At 40.7% G+C, this 21,854-nt stretch overlaps 1 protein-coding gene across 2 annotated transcripts in view; it reads left to right on the plus strand.

Moving 5' to 3' along the window:
* Window positions 1-797: 797 nt before the first annotated feature.
* Window positions 798-21,854, plus strand: part of unc50 (unc-50 homolog (C. elegans)) — a 28,999-nt gene continuing 7,942 nt past the window's right edge. Inside the window, exons 1-3 of one of the 2 annotated variants that reach the window (XM_060920090.1) lie at window positions 798-916; window positions 15,543-15,823; window positions 16,157-16,277. In XM_060920090.1, coding sequence (XP_060776073.1) covers window positions 15,544-15,823; window positions 16,157-16,277 — 401 coding nt within the window. In that variant the 5' untranslated portion in view covers window positions 798-916; window position 15,543. The remainder of the gene's footprint in view (window positions 917-15,542; window positions 15,824-16,156; window positions 16,278-21,854) is intronic. The other variant, XM_060920089.1, reaches the window with a different exon arrangement.

A 21,854-nucleotide genomic window follows, 5' to 3' on the forward strand; every position in this document is an offset into this window, starting at 1 on the left:
ATGTATATGTATGTACTGTATATATGTATTGTATGTGTGTCTATATGCATAACATAAGTATCTGTATATACGATTTGATTTGGTCGATATTATACCATGTCGGTATGTTTTGGTATGTTGGTATGTTTTCTTTTTTGTTTATTGCTTTTGTATATATAGTTTATTATGGTGGAAAGTGACATTTGATTAACGGTGGTATAGAGGGTTAGGATTGGATAAGTTATTACTTCTTCCTAATCCTTTCTGAACATTGTTATGTTATTGCCTTGTGGCTACGCTATTCTGTTTGTTTATGACGATGTTTTGATTATTGCATTTTTATTTAAATTTTTATTTTTTATATCTTTCTTCTTTATTGTTCAGAATAAAGTAATCAATCAATCAATCAATACAATGGATTTCTGTTTATATTCTGTTTATACCATTTTACCAGTGCAACTCTGTATACTTTACTATTTATTTTTATACTTTTTTTGTTTTCCCTTTTTTCTTTCTTTCTTTCTATGACTCAGAATGAGTCAACAGCACCTTCAATAAAGACTTATCTTATCTTCAGTACTTTAACTTAAGTAAAAATTTGACTGGACAACTTTCACTTGTATTGGAGTAACATTTGTCCAGTGGGATCTGTACTTTGACTTAAGTAATGAAGTTGGGTACTTTGTCCACCTCTGATTTTATTAGACTCGACACTGTTCTTCCTGAGAGGCTCTTTAGCAGGACTCCATTTCCTAGACAGGTGGCTTACGTAATGACGTTATGACGTAGTGACGTTATGACGTAAGACGCATAGTCTACGTGTTCAGATCGCGACAGGAAGTGTTTGAGCTGAAGTCTGAAGTGTTGATTTTTGTAGTGTTGGCAAAAGAAAACCTGAACTGTCTGACTTTGAGGATCTCGCCGAGGCAGCAGGTGTGTAAGTGATCTGAATTTATAGAAAAATATTAAGGTTAAATTTGTGCTTTTGGAGGTTTTATGGAGTTTGTTACAGCGCTGTGAATGATGTCAACACAGGCCTCAGGCTTATACAGATAACAAGAGGAGTTTTCATTATTATTATTATTATTATTATTATTATTATTATTATTATTAACACAACTGTCTATAGCTTAAATTTGTATCAATAAATTATATCTAAGATTTAGGGGGGAATGCATTCAAGTTTACATTTGAGATATAAAAACACTGTCTGTCAGTTCTGCACTTTTCTTATCACCTGGTTTTGAGTTCATAATTAATTTACAGAAATAACTATAACCTGATTACACAGAAGACTTATTCATTTTTAGCTTAAAGTAACTGGAAGTGTGTATAATCAAACTGGGAATAAAACAAACACCCCCCACCCTCCCCCTTCTTTTTTTAAACCAGGGTTCCCATCTAGGTTCTGAAAAGCAAACAAACATTCTCCACTTTTTTCCCTTGCAAAATGAAATAAATTAATTAATTAATTAATTAATTTATTTATTTATAAATAACAATGTTTATACAGGAGGCTTGGTGTTTTTCAGAGAGGTCCTGCACACACACACACACATATATATATATATATATATATATATATATATATATATATATATAATGTGAGTGATTCCACGCTTATGGGTACTGAAATGGGGACATGAACTTATTTTTAAAAATTCACCTAAAACCATTTCTTTTTTTTTACCATCAGGTCACAAAACATGTAATCTTTAATGAATGATATGTTAAAAGATAACTTTAATTTTCTGAGATGTAATAAAAACATATTTATATGCCAAAGTCAGAACGTAACAGAAGTGTTGTGGACATATATATTCTCAATTTTAACAATGTAGAATTACTTTTTGAAACATAGGAAGGTGATGTTTTAGCAAATATAATTAATAAACATGTGTAGTAGAATAAACATACACATTCTTTCAATAAGATTAACATGGTATATAGCTAGATTGTAATTAATTTGTAACAGACGCGAGATGGACAATCGTAACAGAAGTAATGTAACAGACATCATTTTGGAACTCATAGGCTTGACTTTGGCATATAAATGTTTTTATTACATCTCAAAAAATTAAAGTTATCTTTTAACATATCATTCATTAAAGATTACATGTTTTGTGACCTGATGGTAAAAAAAGAAATGGTTTTAGGTGAATAAGTTCATGTCCCCATTTCAGTACCCATAAGCGTGGAATCACTCATATATATAAAATCTACAGTGGTGCTTGAAAGTTTGTGAACCCTTTAGAATTTTCTATATTTCTGCATAAATATGACCTGAAACATCATCAGATTTTCACACAAGTCCTAAAAGTAGATAAAGAAGAAACCTTTTATACGTCACATGCACAGTGAAATTCATCCTCTGCATTTAACCCATCTGACGCAGTGAACACACACCCAGAGCAGTGGGCAGCCCAGGGAGCAGTCAGGGGTTCGGTACCTTGCTCAAGGGCATCTCAGCCCAAGGCCGCCCCACGTCAACCTAACTACATGTCTTTGGATTGTGGGGGAAACCGGAGCAAACCCATGTAGACACAGAAAGGCCCTCACCAGCCGCTGGGTTCAAACCCGAAACCTTCTTGCTGTGAGGCGACCGTGCTAACCACTACACCACTGTGCCGCCCAAGAGAACCCGGTTAAACAAATGAGACAAAATATTATACTTGGTCATTTATTTACTGAGGAAAATGATCCAATATTACATACGTGTGAGTGGCAAAAGTATGTGAACCTCTAGGATTAGCAGTTAGTTTGAACGTGAAATGAGTTATTGATGGAACAATGAATTCTGAATTATGCCAGTGAATTCTAAAGGAAAATGTCAGGATGTCTGTCCATGAACTGAATCACATTAGCCAATGTTCATGAGTCCACCATCAAGAGAACACTGAACAACAAGGGTGTGCATGGCAGGGTTGCAAGGAGAAAGCCACTGCTCTCCAAAAAGAACATTGCTGCTTGTCTGCAGTTTGCTAAAGATCACGTGGACAAGCCAGAAGGCTATTGGAAAAGTGTTTTGTGGACGGATGAGAGCAAAATAGAACTTTTTGGTTTAAATGAGAAGCGTTATGTTTGGAGAAAGGAAAACACTGCACTCCAGCATAAGAACCTTATCCCATCTGTGAAACATGGTGGTGGTGGTGGTGGTGGTGGTAGTATCATGAGATACTCAGCATCATCAGATTTTCACACAAGTCCTAAAAGTAGGTAAAGAGAACCCAATTAAACAAATGAGACAAAAATATTATACTTGGTCATTTATTTATTGAGGAAAATGATTTGATATTACATATCTGTGAGTGGCAAAAGTATGTGAACCTTTGCTTTCAGTATCTGGTGTGACCCCCTTGTGCAGCAATAACTGCAACTAAATGTTTCCGGTAACTGTTGATCAGTCCTGCACACCGGCTTGGAGGAATTTTAGCCCGTTCCTCCGTACAGAACAGCTTCAACTCTGGGATGTTGGTGGGTTTCCTCACATGAACTGCTCGCTTCAGGTCCTTCCACAACATTTCGATTGGATTAAGGTCAGGACTTTGACTTGGCCATTCCAAAACATTAACTTTATTCTTCTTTAACCATTCTTTGGTAGAACGACTTGTGTACTTAGGCTGATCGTCTTGCTGCGTGACCCACCTTCTCTTGAGATTCAGTTCATGGACAGATGTCCTGGCATTTTCCTTTAGAATTTGCTGGTATAATTCAGAATTCATTGTTCCATCAATGATGGCAAGCCGTCCTGGCCCAGATGCAGCAAAACAGGCCTAAACCATGATACTGCCACCACCATGTTTCACAGATGGGATAAGGTTCTTATGCTGGAATGCAGTGTCTTCCTTTCTCCAAACATAACACTTCTCATTTAAACCAAAAAGTTCTATTTTAGTCTCATCCGTTCACAAAACATTTTTCCAATAGCCTTTTGGCTTGTCCATGTGATCTTTTAGCAAACTGCAGATGAGCAGCAATGTTGTTTTTGGAGAGCAGTGGCTTTCTCCTTGCAACCCTGCCATGCACACCATTGTTGTTCAGTGTTCTCCTGATGGTAGACTCATGAACAGTAGCATTAGCCAATGTGAGAGAGGCCTTCAGTTGCTTAGAAGTTACTCTGGGGTCCTTTGTGACCTCGCCAACTATTACACGCCTTGCTCTTGGAATGATCTTTTTTGATCGACCACTCCTGGGGAGGGTAACAATGGTCTTGAACTTCCTCCATTTGTACACAATCTGTCTGACTGTGGATTGGTGGAGTCTAAACTCTTTAGAGATGGTTTTGAAACCTTTTCCAGCCTGATGAACATCAACAACGCTTTTTCTGAGGTCCTCAGAAATCTCCTTTGTTCATGCCATGATACACTTCCACAAACATGTGTTGTGAAGATCAGACTTTGATAGATCTCTATTCTTTAAATAAAACGGGGTGCCCACTCACACCTGATTGTCATCCCATTGATTGAAAACGCCTAACTCTAATTTCACTTTCAAATTAACTGCTAATCCTAGCAGTTCACATACTTTTGCCACTCACAGATATGTAATATTAGATCATTTTCCTCAATAAATAAATAACCAAAAGAACATTTTTGTCTCATTTGTTTAACTGGGTTCTCTTTATCTACTTTTAGGACTTGTGTGAAAATCTGATGATGTTTTAGGTCATATTTATGCAGAAATATAGAAAATTCTAAAGGGTTCACAAACTTTCAAGCACCACTGTATCTAATATTAAACAGCCATCCATCCATTATCTCTAGCCGCTTTATCCTGTTCTACAGGGTCGCAGGCAAGCTGGAGCCTATCCCAGCTGACTACGGGCGAGAGGCGGGGTACACCCTGGACAAGTTGCCAGGTCATCACAGGGCTGACACATAGACACAGACAACCATTCATATTCACACCTACGGTCAATTTAGAGCCAGCAATTATCCTAACCTGCATGTCTTTGGACTGTGGGGGAAACCGGAGCACCCGGAGGAAATCCACGGGGAGAACATGCAAACTCCGCACAGAAAGGCCTTCATCGGCCACTGGGCTCGAATCCAGGACCTTCTTGCTCTGAGGCGACAGCACTAACCACTGCACCACTGTGCCGCCCTAATATTAAACAAATATGAAAAATTATACAAAAAAAACTAAGGGTGAAAGATTTCTAAAATATAAAAATGAAGTACATATTTAGAAATGATCTGAAATCATTAAGGCTAGATAAATAAATAAATATTCTTCACTTTTTCTTCGTTATTGACATCACAGTGGACTTAATACAGGTTTATACCAACAAATCTGGCACAATTCACAATTTGTACAAATAAAATTTAAGCTCCAGTCCAGCCTCTGATAAGAGAGACTTGATTTTGGGCATCAAGCTAAAATGAACCTCTTTAGTTTGAGCTTACTTAAGGTTAACACAGAGTTATTTAAAAGAGGTCTTTTTCGCCTTTACTTCAACACAAAACTTGATTTACAATTGAACAGAGTCAAGAAGAATCTGAGAACAAGCACCAGTGAAGGAATCCGATTTTCCTGTCAATTTACAAACCAAATACAGAACACCACCGAGGTTTACACCCTGCGTTACTTAGACCAGGGCTGTTTCTGTTCTAGCTACTGAAAAGACCAGGGGCTAAGTCATGTTTTCCCGGGCCTTGTATTTTTGATAGGTTGGCGAGGTTATATCTAATTTTACGAGATAATATTATCACCTACATACAGAGGTTATGACATCTTTTATTAGTGTTTTTTGCACTGCTCTTTTTAAATTTGTGTAGTTCACTTCAGTTTCTGTCTCATTATCATCAACACCCGTAAAGTACCAGGAAATGCATGTGTCAATTGACTATTAAATATCACTAGGCATAGGCGCCAACTTCATGTCAACATTGGGGGGTCAGAATTATGTTCTTGCACCGTGATGTCATGACGTCGGCAGTGTATGTAGTTGAATATCAAAGACTCAGTTGTAAGTCATTTTCATTCATTACTATTCACCGTTGCAAGTGGGAAGCGCCCATTTTAACGATAACTTATTATGATGCATTAAAAAAATCTCACGACTTTAAGCATTGTATGAAACACAATTTATTCAATAAACAAATTTAGTTTAATGCAAGGGGCGGCACGGTGGTGTAGTGGTTAGCGCTGTCGCCTCACAGCAAGAAGGTCCTGGGTTCGAGCCCCGGGGCCGACGAGGGCCTTTCTGTGTGGAGTTTGCATGTTCTCCTCGTGTCCGCGTGGGTTTCCTCCGGGTGCTCCGGTTTCCCCCACAGTCCAAAGACATGCAGGTTAGGCTAACTGGTGACTCTAAATTGACCGTAGGTGTGAATGTGAGTGTAAATGGTTGTCTGTGTCTATGTGTCAGCCCTGTGATGACCTGGCGACTTGTCCAGGGTGTACCCCGCCTTTTGCCCGTAGTCAGCTGGGATAGGCTCCAGCTTGCCTGCGACCCTGTAGAAGGATAAAGCGGCTAGAGATAATGAGATGAGATGAGTTTAATGCAATTTTCTTTGAGATGAATTCGGCAGACAACTCACAAGAATAGTGCAAAAAAAAAACGTGCACCATACTCCATAAAAAGGCTTAAGCGCGTTAAACTTGTATATCCGCATCGGCTTTAACACAGACTTCAGTGTCCAAATTCTGCACAACATGATCACCTTCATTGCTGGTGGCTGCCGGCCTACTGGTTTGGATAATCCACTTGTCCATTTTGCTTCATTTCTATGTTCACTGTTCAGTGAAAATGGCTGCGGGAGGCCACACAGAACTTTTCGCCTCAGTAGTGCTGCCTTGGTTGCTACGCAACGAAATATTTTATTTGTGTTTTTTTTTTTTTTGCCTGGACCACGTAGGCCTAGTGCTACGCAGTGTAAATTTTGCGGAGTGCAACCTGTCAATCACTCACTGCCAACCATTGGAATATTGCAAGCAGAAAAGGGGGCGGGTCATGTCCGATCATAACATTTTAGGTGACTTTTCTATAGATTACTTATTTTGCATTCAAAGCTAGGCTATTATTTGTTTAGTTGGTTTCAATCGTCAGTTAACATGAATTCATCTGTACTGTTTACTACTTTTTCACATTTCATTATTGGGGTGTTTTTGCCCCCCCAACTTTATCTTTGGGGGGTCAAAAAGGTCCATGCCCCCCCGCAGATGGCGCCAGTGTCACTAGGAATAGTTACCATCAGTTTAATTAAAAAATATATAATTTCTCACTCGCATATCTCTCCATTAGGACCCCAAAGGCATCAGTTATACAACCCCGATTCCAAAAAAGTTGGGACAAAGTACAAATTGTAAATAAAAACAGAATGCAATAATTTACAAATCTCAAAAACTGATATTGTATTCACAATAGAACATAGACAACATATCAAATGTCGAAAGTGAGACATTTTGGAATTTCATGCCAAATATTGGCTCATTTGAAATTTCATGACAGCAACACATCTCAAAAAAGTTGGGACAGGGGCAATAAGAGGCTGGAAAAGTTAAAGGTACAAAAAAGGAACAGCTGGAGGACCAAATTGCAACTTATTAGGTCAATTGGCAATAGGTCATTAACATGACTGGGTATAAAAAGAGCATCTTGGAGTGGCAGCAGCTCTCGGAAGTAAAGATGGGAAGAGGATCGCCAATCCCCCTAATTCTGCGCCGACAAATAGTGGAGCAATATCAGAAAGGAGTTCGACAGTGTAAAATTGCAAAGAGTTTGAACATATCATCATCTACAGTGCATAATATCATCAAAAGATTCAGAGAATCTGGAAGAATCTCTGTGCGTAAGGGTCAAGGCCGGAAAACCATACTGGGTGCCCGTGATCTTTGGGCACTGCATCACATACAGGCATGCTTCTGTATTGGAAATCACAAAATGGGCTCAGGAATATTTCCAGAGAACATTATCTGCGAACACAATTCACCGTGCCATCCGCCGTTGCCAGCTAAAACTCTATAGTTCAAAGAAGAAGCCGTATCTAAACATGATCCAGAAGCGCAGACGTCTTCTCTGGGCCAAGGCTCATTTAAAATGGACTGTGACAAAGTGGAAAACTGTTCTGTGGTCAGACGAATCAAAATTTGAAGTTTATTATGGAAATCGGGGAAGCCGTGTCATTCGGGCTAAAGAGAAGGACGACCCAAGTTATCAGTGCTCAGTTCAGAAGCCTGCATCTCTGATGGTATGGGGTTGCATTAGTGCGTGTTCCATGGGCAGCTTACACATCTGGAAAGACACCATCAATGCTGAAAGGTATATCCAGGTTCTAGAGCAACATATGCTCTCATCCAGACGACGTCTCTTTCAGGGAAGACCTTGCATTTTCCAACATGACAATGCCAAACCACATACTGCATCAATTACAGCATCATGGCTGCGTAGAAGAAGGGTCCGGGTACTGAACTGGCCAGCCTGCAGTCCAGATCTTTCACCCATAGAAAACATTTAGCGCATCATAGAACGGAAGATACGACAAAAAAGACCTAAGACAGTTGAGCAGCTAGAATCCTACATTAGACAAGAATGGGTTAACATTCCTATCCCTAAACTTGAGCAACTTGTCTCCTCAGTCCCCAGACGTTTACAGACTGTTGTAAAGAGAAAAGGGGATGTCTCACAGTGGTAAACATGGCCTTGTCCCAACTTTTTTGAGATGTGTTGTCATGAAATTTAAAATCACCTAATTTTTCTCTTTAAATGATACATTTTCTAAGTTTAAACATTTGATATGTCATCTATGTTCTATTCTGAATAAAATATGGAATTCTGAAACTTCCACATCATTGCCTTCCGTTTTTATTTACAATTTGTACTTTGTCCCAACTTTTTTGGAATCGGGGTTGTAAGATACATTTATTATACTACAACATTCAAAATCCCAGATGACATCCAAGTCAGTTGTTTTTGATTCATCTCTTACTTCTTTTTTGAGGTTAAAAATACCTTGGGCTATAACCCTGAGGTATGGAGCCTAGCGTCGCCTTTGCATTAGCCACGGGGACTCAACACCCCCCCCGCCCCAATACGTAGAGCGCAGCAGTTGCTTGCCGGCTGACGGCACTCTCACTTTGGCAGTTTTTTTTAAATAAATAAACCTTCCCTTGCATAACGGACACTGTCCGGTGCGTCTCCCATGTGTTTGTTTCAGCCCTTAGATCATCTCCAGCGCTTGAAGAAGCTCACAAAAAAAAAACCAACCCCCCACCCACCCACCCACCTTAGACTGCGCCATTGTTTGGTTTACGCAGAGATGATTACATCACCACACCAGGCTGATTAAAGTGCACTGTGATTGGTCTAAAGCTTGGCGCCCATTTGGTCATTATGTGTTGTTGATTTTTATTGGTCACAAGCACATACTCATTGTTTACACTCTGAGAAAGTATCTTTCTTCACTGGGGTTGGATTTCAGCAAACGAGAGATTTGTGGAGGGATTAACTAGAAACAATTTTTTTTATTAATAAACAGCAAAGTAATAAAATGAGAAAATACAATGGCAGGGGATTCGACACAGGCAGAAATGACAAATACATTAGGAAAGAAATGTTAGAGTACTCTTAAATCCAAGGTTTTGAGGGCTTTGGGTTTTCTAGAAGAAAAAAAAAAGTTTTTAATGTGTTGCTTGGTTTCACTTTCAAACACAATAAACGAAGGTTTTGAATTAGAACATTTTAATATGTGTATATGTGCTTTAGCGAGTAAGTTGGTAATGTAGAATTGGTTGGATTTGGATGCAGAGTATGAGGGAAAAGCCAAACAATACATCGTTAAAAGAGAGAAATGAGAGAGAGAATTTGATGAGAATATAGAATGGAATGCCTTTGTCACTGCACAAACGTCCAACAAAATTTAGTTCATCATAGAAGAGCAAAGCTGCTGTCTACGTGTGCACCGCCACGCTTAGGTACGTCAGCCCAAGGTCATCCCATGTTAACCTAATATGTTGGGAAATGAATGCACAAAGGTCTTGCAAAAAAAAAAAAAAATACAAGAGTGAGGACATGACCAAAATAACATTTTATTCAATTCCAGGCCTGAGAAAAAGGTCATTCCAGGAAGAAACAGCACTCGGAATAGAGAGAGAGAGAGAGACACACACACACACACACACACACACACACACACACACACACACACACTATCTTTTTGAACCAGAGCATGCATATCATGGTTGTTATTCTTAAGAAAAACAGATCTGGCCAATCTCAGTAACGGCAGCATTTAAAGGTAATAAAGAAGGTTCAAGTAAAGAGTTCTTAAAGGTAAACGGCCTTTCAAATTTTTCAACTGTAGATGACAAAAATAATTTTCCCCGACACCCAATTATTTTTGTTTAGTGGACCGAAAGCTACTGAATTCGAATCGCAGATTTCCAATTTTATTAGGGTGCTTTTTTTAAATAGAACAATTAATGAATTAAGGGCCACATGGCCCTAAATTCTCTGCTATTTTTTTCCTGCTTCACCATGACCCAATTCAAGATACTACGTCATGCATCACGTGGTGGGCTTTCCCTGTTCACGCAAGACATTGTGGGATACAAATTTGAAACAGGAAAGAACTAGATAGAACTCGACGCCAACGGCGTCGATGGGGATGCCTCCACCCGGTAGACTACACGCCTTATTAAGTTGTGATTTGGGGATGGACATTTGACCTCACAGTAATCTTGACCTGGTGAAATTACTTGTATTAGCCTTGGAGATATTGTGTTCAGAAGGTTTTCGGGCAGACATTTGACCTCACAGTGACCTTGACCTTAGACCTTTTGATCTCAAAATCTAATCAGTTCATGTTTGTCCCAAAGCGCACAAATGGTGAAAGTTTAGTGAAATTCCTTTCAGATATCGCGTTCACAAGGTTGCAGGACGGACGCACGCACGCACAGACGGACAACCCAAAAACATAATGCCTCCTGCACCTCACGGTGGCAGAGGCATAAAAATAGAGGACGTGAGTGTGCAAATGAAACATGAAAGACTGACGACAGTAACAGAAAGCGAGAAGAAAAGACGTTATGTTATATTTGAAGGAAAGGAAACACAGGACCAAACTAATAAATGTCAGTGGTCAGCGAGCACCTCGGTGTGATCAGCTGTTCGTTTAGTGACAGAATGATGGAACTATCAGTGCAAGGTCAAAGGTAAACCTGCGCATGCACATACCAGACTTCTTCTGTCTGCTTGACTGTGCGAAGCAAGAGATTTCATGCACATTATTTGCTCGGGAATCCCCTCAAATTAAATAACTTCCCAGCCACAGAATGGCCTGATATTTTGTGAGATATTACAGAAATAAACGTACATCACAATGACCACATTTCAGAGGAAACTGAATTTCACAAATTTTATGAAATCGAAAAGGCCGTCTAGCTTTAAGCAGCAAGACAGCATCAAAGATTATAGCGTATTCCACCAAAGGAATAGGTACAGTGGTGCTTGAAAGTTTGTGAACCCTTTAGAATTTTCTATATTTCTGCATAAATATGACCTAAAACATCATCAGATTTTCACACAAGTCCTAAAAGTAGATAAAGAGAACCCAGTTAAACAAATGAGACAAAAATATTGCACTTGGTCATTTATTTATTGAGGAAAATGATCCAATATTGCATATCTGAGAGTGGCAAAAGTATGTGAACCTTTGCTTTCAGTATCTGGTGTGACCCCCTTGTGCAGCAATAACTGCAACTAAACGTTTGCGGTAACTGTTAATCAGTCCTGCACACCGGCTTGGAGGAATTTTAGCCCATTCCTTTGGACAGAACAGCTTCAACTCTGGGATGTTGGTGGGTTTCCTCACATGAACTGCTCGCTTCAGGTCCTTCCACAACATTTCCACTGGATTAAGGTCAGGACTTGGCCATTATAAAACATTAACTTTTATTCTTCTTTAACCATTCTTTGGTAGAACGACTTGTGTGCTTAGGGTCGTTGTCTTGCTGCATGACTCACCTTCTCTTGAGATTCAGTTCACTGACCGATGTCCTGACATTTTCCTTTAGAATTCGTTGGTATAATTCAGAATTCATTGTTCTGTCAATGATGGCAAGCTGTCCTGGCCCAGATGCAGCAAAACAGGCCCAAACCATAATACGACCACCACCATGTTTCACAGATGGGATAAGGGTCTTATGCTGAAATGCAGTTTTCCTTTCTCCAAACATAACGCTTCTCATTTCAACCAAAAAGTTCTATTTTGGTCTCATCCATCCACAAAACATTTTTCCAATAGCCTTCTGGCTTGTCCATGGGATCTTTAGCAAACTGCAGATGAGCAGCAATGTTCTTTTTGGAGAGCAGTGGCTTTCTCCTTGAAGTCCTGCCATGCACACTATTGTTGTTCAGTGTTCTCCTGATGGTGGACTCATGAACATTTAACATTAGCCAATGTGAGAGAGGCCTTCAGTTGCTCAGAAGTTACCCTGGGGTCCTTTGTGACCTCACTGACTATTACAAGCCTTGCTCTTGGAGTGATCTTTGTTGGTCGACCACTCCTGGGGAGGGTAACAATGGTTTGAATTTCCTCCATTTGTACACAATCTGTCTGACTGTGGATTGGTGGAGTCCAAAGTCTTTAGAGATGGTTTTGTAACCTTTTCCAGCCTGATGAGCATCAACAATGCTTTTTCTGAGGTCCTCAGAAATCTCCTTTGTTTGTGCCATGATACACTTCCACAAACATGTGTTGTGAAGATCAGACTTTGATAGATCCCTGTTCTTTAAATAAAACAGGGTGCCCACTCACACCTGATTGTCATCCCATTGATTGAAAACACCTGACTCTAATTTCACCTTCAAATTAACTGCTAATCCTAGAGGTTCACATACTTTTGCCACTCACAGATATGTAATATTGGATCATTTTCCTCAATAAATAAATGACCAAGTATAATATTTTTGTCTCATTTGTTTAACTGGGTTCTGTTTATCTACTTTTAGGGTTTGGGTGAAAATCTGATGATGTTTTAGGTCATATTTATGCAGAAATATAGAAAATTCTAAAGGGTTCGCAAACTTTCAAGCACCACTGTGTATTGTGTCTCTGTAAGAGTTCAGAATAGGACATTCAATCACCACTAGAGTTAAGGAGCTGATTAACCTGACAAGGACTGATATTCGGTTGGTTGAGCTGCGCAGACTGCACAGGTTGCGAGCTCGAGCTTGGTTGCTATGGTAACCCACAACAAGTTTGACAGGCATATTGGGGTTGGTTTGCTGGCAGCTTTGTCCCCCCCCCAGTTTTTTGTCCCCCCCAGTTCAAAAAACGTATCTGCGCCCCTGCGCATGACATCAATGCGAGGGACGCTTCGGGCTGTGAGGGTTCTGAATCTTCTCAATGGAAGGACGCAGAGGTTGGGGAGCTGATTTCCATTTGGGGGGATACAGCTATTCAAGCTAGATTGGATGGGTCATACCGCAACCGGGCGGTTTTACTTCCGTAAACACTGGCCATGCTCACTGCGTGTGACGTCGTCGTATCCTGCAATGCGCATGCGGAACACTTTTAGGTCGCTTTTCGTTCATACTGAGGATCACATACAAGTCGCATATATTTGTTAATGTGAATGACCTCACAAAAAAATCGGATTTCACAAAAAAATCGAAATTGAGCATTAAGCCTTGCAGTGTGAACGTAGCGTTATAGACACTTTTTCATAATAGTTTAGGTAACATGAATTAATCACACAAACAAATAACGTCAATTTGCAGTGTTGTAGTCGAGTCACTAAACCTCGAGTCCGAGTCCAGTCTCGAGTCCCCAGTGTTCAAGTCCGAGTCAAGTCCAAGTCATGAAAGAAAATTTCGAGTCGAGTCCTCTATTGACCCGAGTCGAGTCAGACACAAGCTCCGCTATCAACAGGGCAAATAACATGAGAGAGGGTTAACACTAGCTAGTTCATCAGTCAGCAAGCAAGCCCTGCTATCATCAGAGCAATGAACATAGCGTGTCACTTCCTTGTCCGGGTGGAGTCTTTCCAAATGATGATTGAAGTTCAAGGTTGTCCCCATCGTTTCCTCGATAGTTCTTCTACATATGGAACACACAGCAGTTAATTTTTTTTTTCTCACTACATGAGAAGTCTGTATAAGCAATGCGGACAATCCTAGGGGCGTCTCTTCAGGCATTTTAGCGCCATGAACGTTAGTTTGTTCCTGAACATGACGTATGAACAGGTGAACATGCATTCTCTTGTACGGAATTAGTATTAGTATAATGAAGTATATCTACATTAATTATACACTACCGTTCAAAAGTTTGGGGTCACTTTGAAATGTCCTTATTTCTGAAAGAAAAGCACTGTTCTTTTCAATGAAGATCACTTTAAACTAATCAGAAATCCACTCTATACATTGCTAATGTGCTAAATGACTATTCTAGCTGCAAATGTCTGGTTTTTGGTGCAATATCTCCATAGGTGTATAGAGGCCCATTTCCAGCAACTCTCACTCCAGTGTTCTAATGGTACAATGTGTTTGCTCATTGCCTCAGAAGGCTAATGGATGATTAGAAAACCCTTGTACAATCATGTTAGCACAGCTGAAAACAGTTTAGCTCTTTAGAGAAGCTATAAAACTGACCTTCCTTTGAGCAGATTGAGTTTCTGGAGCATCACATTTGTGGGGTCGATTAAATGCTCAAAATGGCCAGAAAAATGTCTTGACTATATTTTCTATTCATTTTACAACTTATGGTGGTAAATAAAAGTGTGACTTTTCATGGAAAACACAAAATTGTCTGGGTGACCCCAAACTTTTGAACGGTAGTGTATGTATAATTAATGTAGATATAAATGTCTTATGCCAAATTATTATGCCATGTTACAAAACATAAAGAAATTTACGAATCCGAATGCAGTTAACGTACAAGTCCGAGTCATCAGTGCTCAAGTCAAGTCACGAGTCCTTAAAATTAGGGCACGAGTTGGACTTGAAATGAATGAATAGAATATTTTTATACCAGAACGCTGTTGAAATCTTGATTCTGACAATGTGTTGGTTCATTTTTGATAACCGCAGTACAGAGAGTGATACACATGAAGCAGTAAAACAGCAATGAAATAGGAGTCGACTTTTAAAAGGTTACGAGGAGACCAAATGGTATAAAATGATGGATCAAAGAAAAGTCATGATCGGAAATGAAAACCCAATGAGCAAGAATATGATAAAATGATATAAAATTGTAATATATTAAAACAATGAATAATAACTTTACATTTTTATAAATTATTTTTACTTATAGTTAGAATTTATGTTGTTAATAGAAGCTCAGACAATAAGAATAAAATAAAGTAAAACTGTAAACATTGAGCAAAAATGCACCAAGATAAAGAAAGTAATAATAAAAATAATAATTAAATAAACTACATTATAAGTAAGCATGGTGATGTACGAAGTAAATCGGTGACTTAAGTAATCAGAACAGTTATAAACAGAGGATAAGTGCTTTTCAGTTTAATGATGGAGTTAAATACAGATGATGCCAGTTTTAGTGTTTGAGTTGTGTCTGCTGGTCTCACTCTTCTGATTGTAATGATCAGTGTGTGTGTGTCAGTATGTTGCCCACCACAGCGTACTCCCCACAGAGACAGGCCAACGGCAGCCTGAACTCCCGTGATGCTGCTCGACACACCGCCGGCGCTAAGCGCTACAAATACCTGCGCCGCCTCCTGCACTTCAAACAGATGGACTTTGAGTTCGCCATGTGGCAGATGCTTTACCTGTTCACCTCGCCACAGAGAGTGTACCGCAACTTCCACTACCGCAAACAGACCAAAGACCAGTGGGCTCGCGATGACCCTGCCTTCCTCGTGCTGCTCAGCATCTGGCTGTGTGGTCAGTACACACACACACACAAGAAAAAAAAAAGGATTAAATTAATTTGGGTGAAAATTAAACCATAGATACAAAATTTCAGTGCATCAACACTTTAAATATCAGTTTGCAGCCAGCACATGTCTGGTTGATTCATCATATCAGGTGTAACAGATGAATCATTTTTGAACAAGTTGATAAATCGTCATCTCAGGAATTATTGGCACTGTTTTTAAAAAAGGTGATAAAAATGTCTTTGTATATAATTAGTATTTTATCACATTGAAAATGTCAAGTGTGTGAGGGTGAAAAGGTTAATTGTATGATTTTAAAGTGTTTTTTTTCCCCCCACAGTGTCCACAGTAGGCTTCGGTCTGGTGTTAGATATGGGGTTTGTGGAGACGCTGAAGCTCTTACTCTGGGTCGTGTTCATCGACTGCATCGGTGTCGGTCTCCTCATCTCCACGCTCATGTGGTGAGTCGGAGCGCATGCGTGAATATCACTAATACGAAAGGTTCTCAAAGTCCAGACGTCCATGAAGCACAGGCAGGGAGTCCCTGTTTTTATTTTCTTGTAATTGTTTTTTCTTACAGTGGCAGAAATCTTTTACTTTATAGGGTAGTCACACGAGAGGCAGAATGAGCCGGAATGCCGTCAGAATGAAAATTCTTTGTATGTTCCGGAATATTCGAAGTGCATTCTAAAAATTCTGAGTGCGTTCCAAACATTCAGGCCCATTCTTGTGGCCGGCCTGAATGTTTTGCTCATACTCAAAACATTTGAGGTGCATTCAAAGAGGAGAAATATCGAACGGCATTCAAAGTGTATTCTAATTGCATTCTTAATAATTCTACTGCATTCTAACAGCATTCTACCGTAGGTATTCCTACTGTGTTCCAACTACAACCCCGATTCCAAAAAAGCTGGGACAAAGTACAAATTGTAAATAAAAACGGAATGCAATGATGTGGAAGTTTCAAAATTCCATATTTTATTCAGAATAGAACATAGATGACGTATCAAATGTTTAAACTGAGAAAATGTATCATTTAAAGAGAAAAATTAGGTGATTTTTAAATTTCATGACAACACATCTCAAAAAAGTTGGGACAAGGCCATGTTTACCACTGTGAGACATCCCCTTTTCTCTTTACAACAGTCTGTAAACGTCTGGGGACTGAGGAGACAAGTTGCTCAAGTTTAGGGATAGGAATGTTAACCCATTCTTGTCTAACGTAGGATTCTAGTTGCTCAACTGTCTTAGGTCTTTTTTGCCATATCTTCCGTTTAATGATGCGCCAAATGTTTTCTATGGGTGAAAGATCTGGACTGCAGGCTGGCCAGTTCAGTACCCGGACCCTTCTTCTACACAGCCATGATGCTGTAATTGATGCAGTATGTGGTTTGGCATTGTCATGTTGGAAAATGCAAGGTCTTCCCTGAAAGAGATGTCGTCTGGATGGGAGCATATGTTGCTCTAGAACCTGGATATACCTTTCAGCATTGATGGTGTCTTTCCAGATGTGTAAGCTGCCCATGCCACACGCACTAATGCAACCCCATACCATCAGAGATGCAGGCTTCTGAACTGAGCGCTGATAACAACTTGGGTCGTCCTTCTCCTCTTTATTCCGAATGGCACAGCGTCCCTGATTTCCATAAAGAACTTCAAATTTTGATTCGTCTGACCACAGAACAGTTTTCCACTTTGCCACAATCCATTTTAAATGAGCCTCAGCCCAGAGAAGACGTCTGCGCTTCTGGATCATGTTTAGATACGGCTTCTTCTTTGAACTATAGAGTTTTAGCTGGCAACGGCGGATGGCACGGTGAATTGTGTTCACAGATAATGTTCTCTGGAAATATTCCTGAGCCCATTTTGTGATTTCCAATACAGAAGCATGCCTGTATGTGATGCAGTGCCGTCTAAGGGCCCGAAGATCACGGGCACCCAGTATGGTTTTCCGGCCTTGACCCTTACGCACAGAGATTCTTCCAGATTCTCTGGATCTTTTGATGATATTATGCACTGTAGATGATGATATGTTCAAACTCTTTGCAATTTTACACTGTCGAACTCCTTTCTGATATTGCTCCACTATTTGTCGGCACAGAATTGGGGGATTGGTGATCCTCTTCCCATCTTTACTTCTGAGAGCCGCTGCTACTCCAAGATGCTCTTTTTATACCCAGTCATGTTAATGACCTATTGCCAATTGGCTTAATGAGTTGCAATTTGGTCCTCCAGCTGTTCCTTTTTTGTACCTTTAACTTTTCCAGCCTCTTATTGCCCCTGTCCCAACTTTTTTGAGATGTGTTGCTGTCATGAAATTTCAAATGAGCCAATATTTGGCATGAAATTTCAAAATGTCTCACTTTCGACATTTGATATGTTGTCTATGTTCTATTGTGAATACAATATCAGTTTTTGAGATTTGTAAATTATTGCATTCTGTTTTTATTTACAATTTGTACCTTGTCCCAACTTTTTTGGAATCGGGGTTGTACATTTGAACTGCATTTGAAAGCTAATACACCCGGAATGTGCAAGAATCATTCAAGGCGGGTTCAAAGCGCATTCTGAGTATTGGAACGGCATTCTTACGAAGCTGCAAGAATGTTGGCCAGTTTGAAATTCCCGCCTGAATGTAGCATGAATTTTGAAAATGTTTTCATTCCGGCTGGTTCTGCTTGATTCCTGCTAATTCCGAATAAGTGTGACGGGGCCTTAAGGGAAAGGGGGGCATTAGGAGCCACACCTTTTTTTTTTTTTTTTTTTAATTATATGTGTAGAAATGGTTTAAGGTGGGTGGAGCACAGAAGCACGGCAGGCCAGAACTGAGTTCTCTCAAACTCTATTTTTATTTTTTTTATTTTAGCTTTTCAGCTTTCACTTTCCACTCTCCCAGTCACACGCACCCACACACAAGCGTTCTGGTTGGGGAGAGAGAGCTCCCTTCCTCTGCTCTTCCTCTCCTCTTATAGGGCACGGTCACTGGGGAAGACACACATATGCCGCTTTTCCACTACAAACGCGGCTGAGCCGTGCCGTGCCGAGTCGAGCTGAGTCGAGCTGAGCGGGGCTGTTGGAGTTGCATTTCGACTACAACCGCGCTGAACCGTGCTGGCTGGAAGTGGGTGGACACATTGGGTGGAGTTAGCGAAAGTGGGTGGACGTCACGTGATGTCGTTAAGCAGCGCAAACAGTGACATCAGTGACAGTGGCGGAACAAGTCAGAGCCGGGCCGGGGGCGGGGCAAATGACCGGGCCCTTTATTAAAGCTTATCATAACATCATTTTAGGCTACAAAATGTCCGCAACTGCGGTGTTTACCAATTTCAACACTACCGGGTGCAACTATGTTATTTAGTACATCAAGTCCTTCAAACGAACATGTAACTCAGAAACAAAAAACATTAGGATACTGTACATGGCTCATAATAAAACATCAATAGCCTATACTGCGCACATTATTTGAAGGGCATACGAATGAGCGCTCAGAGGTTGCAACGGTGACAGGAAGAGTCAGAAATAAAAGGAGGGCGGTGCAAACCTCACTGAATGCACTGTGTTTACCAATTTCAACACTCCGGGGTGCAACTATGTTATTTTGTACATTAAGTCCTTCAAACGAACATGTAACTCAGAAACAAAAAAAACATTCGGCGACATACTGTACATGGCTCATAATAAAACATCAATAGCCTACTGCGCGCATTATTTGAAGGGCATACGGCGAGCCTTGCGCTCCGCGAACTCGTCCACGATGCTCTGTATGTCACTGATTCGGTGATCTTTTCAGCGGTAGTCTCACGACCCGAATAGTAAACAATAAACATGGAGGACATGGAGTCGTTAGTGTTGCTGGTCTTGGTGCTGTGGCTTGTTGTCACCGACAACGCGGACAGATACTGGCAAGAGCGTATAGATGAGGCGAGGCGCATAAGGCTTCAGAAATTCTCGTAATTCATAATTATTCTTCTTCCGGGTTTGCGGTGTTTACAGATCCCAGCGCGCTCGCGGGGCGTGTGTGGGCATGTGAGGACACTCCTCCTCACCAATCAGTGCACAGGGGAGTGTCTGCTCACGCCCCCAGCCTCAGTCGGCACGGTTTGGCTCGCTTCAGCCCCACTCCAAAACGGTGCGAGTATTAGGGGCTAAGCAGGGCTGAAACGAGCTGAGTCGTGCTGGTTTTTGGTAGTCGAAACGCGAGCCGTGTCGGGCTGAAGTGAGCTGAAGCGAGCTGAAGTGAGCTGAAAAAGGGTAGTGGAAAAGGGCCAATACACAGGTTAATTCCCATCAGGTGCAGTGATTCTGCCACTTACCTTCCCTGACTCCGCCCTCCATTCACAGACCGGCACTTGACCACGCCCTCGCTGCCACAATATGGTATAAAGAATGTAAGTCTTAAGTGTAACAGAACAAGCAAAGACATAATTACAAATTAACTGGTGTCAAATCCAGTGATAAAAGTGCAAGTTTTCCAGCAAGTCAACTTTTTTTTTTTGCAGTAGAGCCGATTCTCTACAGGGGTGGGGCAGTAACCCCTGAGCAGAAGAGTCCAGCTTTCAACTTCTGTTTCTTTTTACTGGATTCAGTTATCATGCATTCTGACTGGCTCCTGAGTAATCTGCAGTAATGTCTGACATGCTGGTGATAAGTTTGAGCATCGGGCGGCACGGTGGTGTAATGGTTAGCACGGTCGCCTCACAGCAAGAAGGTCCTGGGTTTGAACCCAGTGGCCGGCGAGGGCCTTTCTGTGTGGAGTTTGCATGTTCTCCCCGTGTCTGCGTGGGTTTCCTCCGGGTGCTCCGGTTTCCCCCACAGTCCAAAGACATGCAGGTTAGGTTAATATGGGACGGCCTTGGGTCCCCTTGCTGCCCACTGCTCTGGGTATGTGTGTGTGCTCATTGCTCGCATATGTGTGTTCACTGCTTCAGATGGGTTAAATGCAGAGAGGAAATTTCACAAGTGTGTGATTGAATAAAGTTGTGCTTTCTTTCTTTTTTTCTTTCTTTTCAGTCTAGTACGGCCGAATACCCCACAGGGCCTAATGCTCTTCTTTTCCCCCAACTCTTTTAATGACTTTATTTTCCATTAGATTACATTTAATGGCATTTAGCAGACGCTCTTATCCAGAGCGATGTACCACGTACCCAGAGCAGCCTGAATCGTTACTATTGTAATATGATAAAATGGGACTTAAAGGTAGACGGCCTTTCAGATTTTTCAAGTGTAGGTCTTAAAAAGAATTTTCCCTGACACCCAATTATTTTTGTTAAGTGGACCGAAAGCGACTGAATTTGAATCACAGACTTCCAATTTTATTAGTTTTTTTTTTTAAATAGAACAATTAATAAATTTAGAGCCACGTGGCCCTAAATTCTCCACTATTTTTTCCTGCTTCACCATGACCCAATTCAAGATACTACATCATGCATCACATGGTGGGCTTTCCCCGTTCGCGCAAGGCATTGTGGGATACAAATTTGAAACAGGAGAGAAAAATGGAGGACGTGAGTGTGCGAATGAAATGTGAAAGACCGACTACAGTAACAGAAAGTGAGAAGAAAAGACATGTTGTATACGAAGGAAAGGAAACGCAGGACCAAACTAATAAATATCAGCGGTCAGCGAGCACCTCGGTGTGATCAGCTGTTCATTTGGTGACATAATGATGGAACTGTCAGTGCACGGTCAAAGGTAAACCTGTAGATGGCAGTAATGCGACACTGTGGATGCCAGCTGCTGTAAAACCCAAAAGAAGAAGGTAAATCTGCGCATGCGCGCGCACACAGATTTCCGCTGTCTGCTTGACTGCACAAAGCGAGCGATTTCATGCACATTGTTTGCTCAGGAATCCCTTCAAATTAAAGAACTTCCCAGCCACAGAATGGCCTGATATTTTGTGAGATATTACAGAAATAAACATGTATCACCATGACCACATTTCAGAGGAAACTAAATTTCACTGATTTTATGAAATCAAAAGGCCGTCTAGCTTTAAATGTGAGATAGGTATCCAAACAGAGAGCCGATCATAATCCAGA

The sequence above is a fragment of the Neoarius graeffei genome, chromosome 4 (genome assembly GCF_027579695.1).
Source record: "Neoarius graeffei isolate fNeoGra1 chromosome 4, fNeoGra1.pri, whole genome shotgun sequence".
NCBI classification, from domain to species: domain Eukaryota; kingdom Metazoa; phylum Chordata; class Actinopteri; order Siluriformes; family Ariidae; genus Neoarius; species Neoarius graeffei.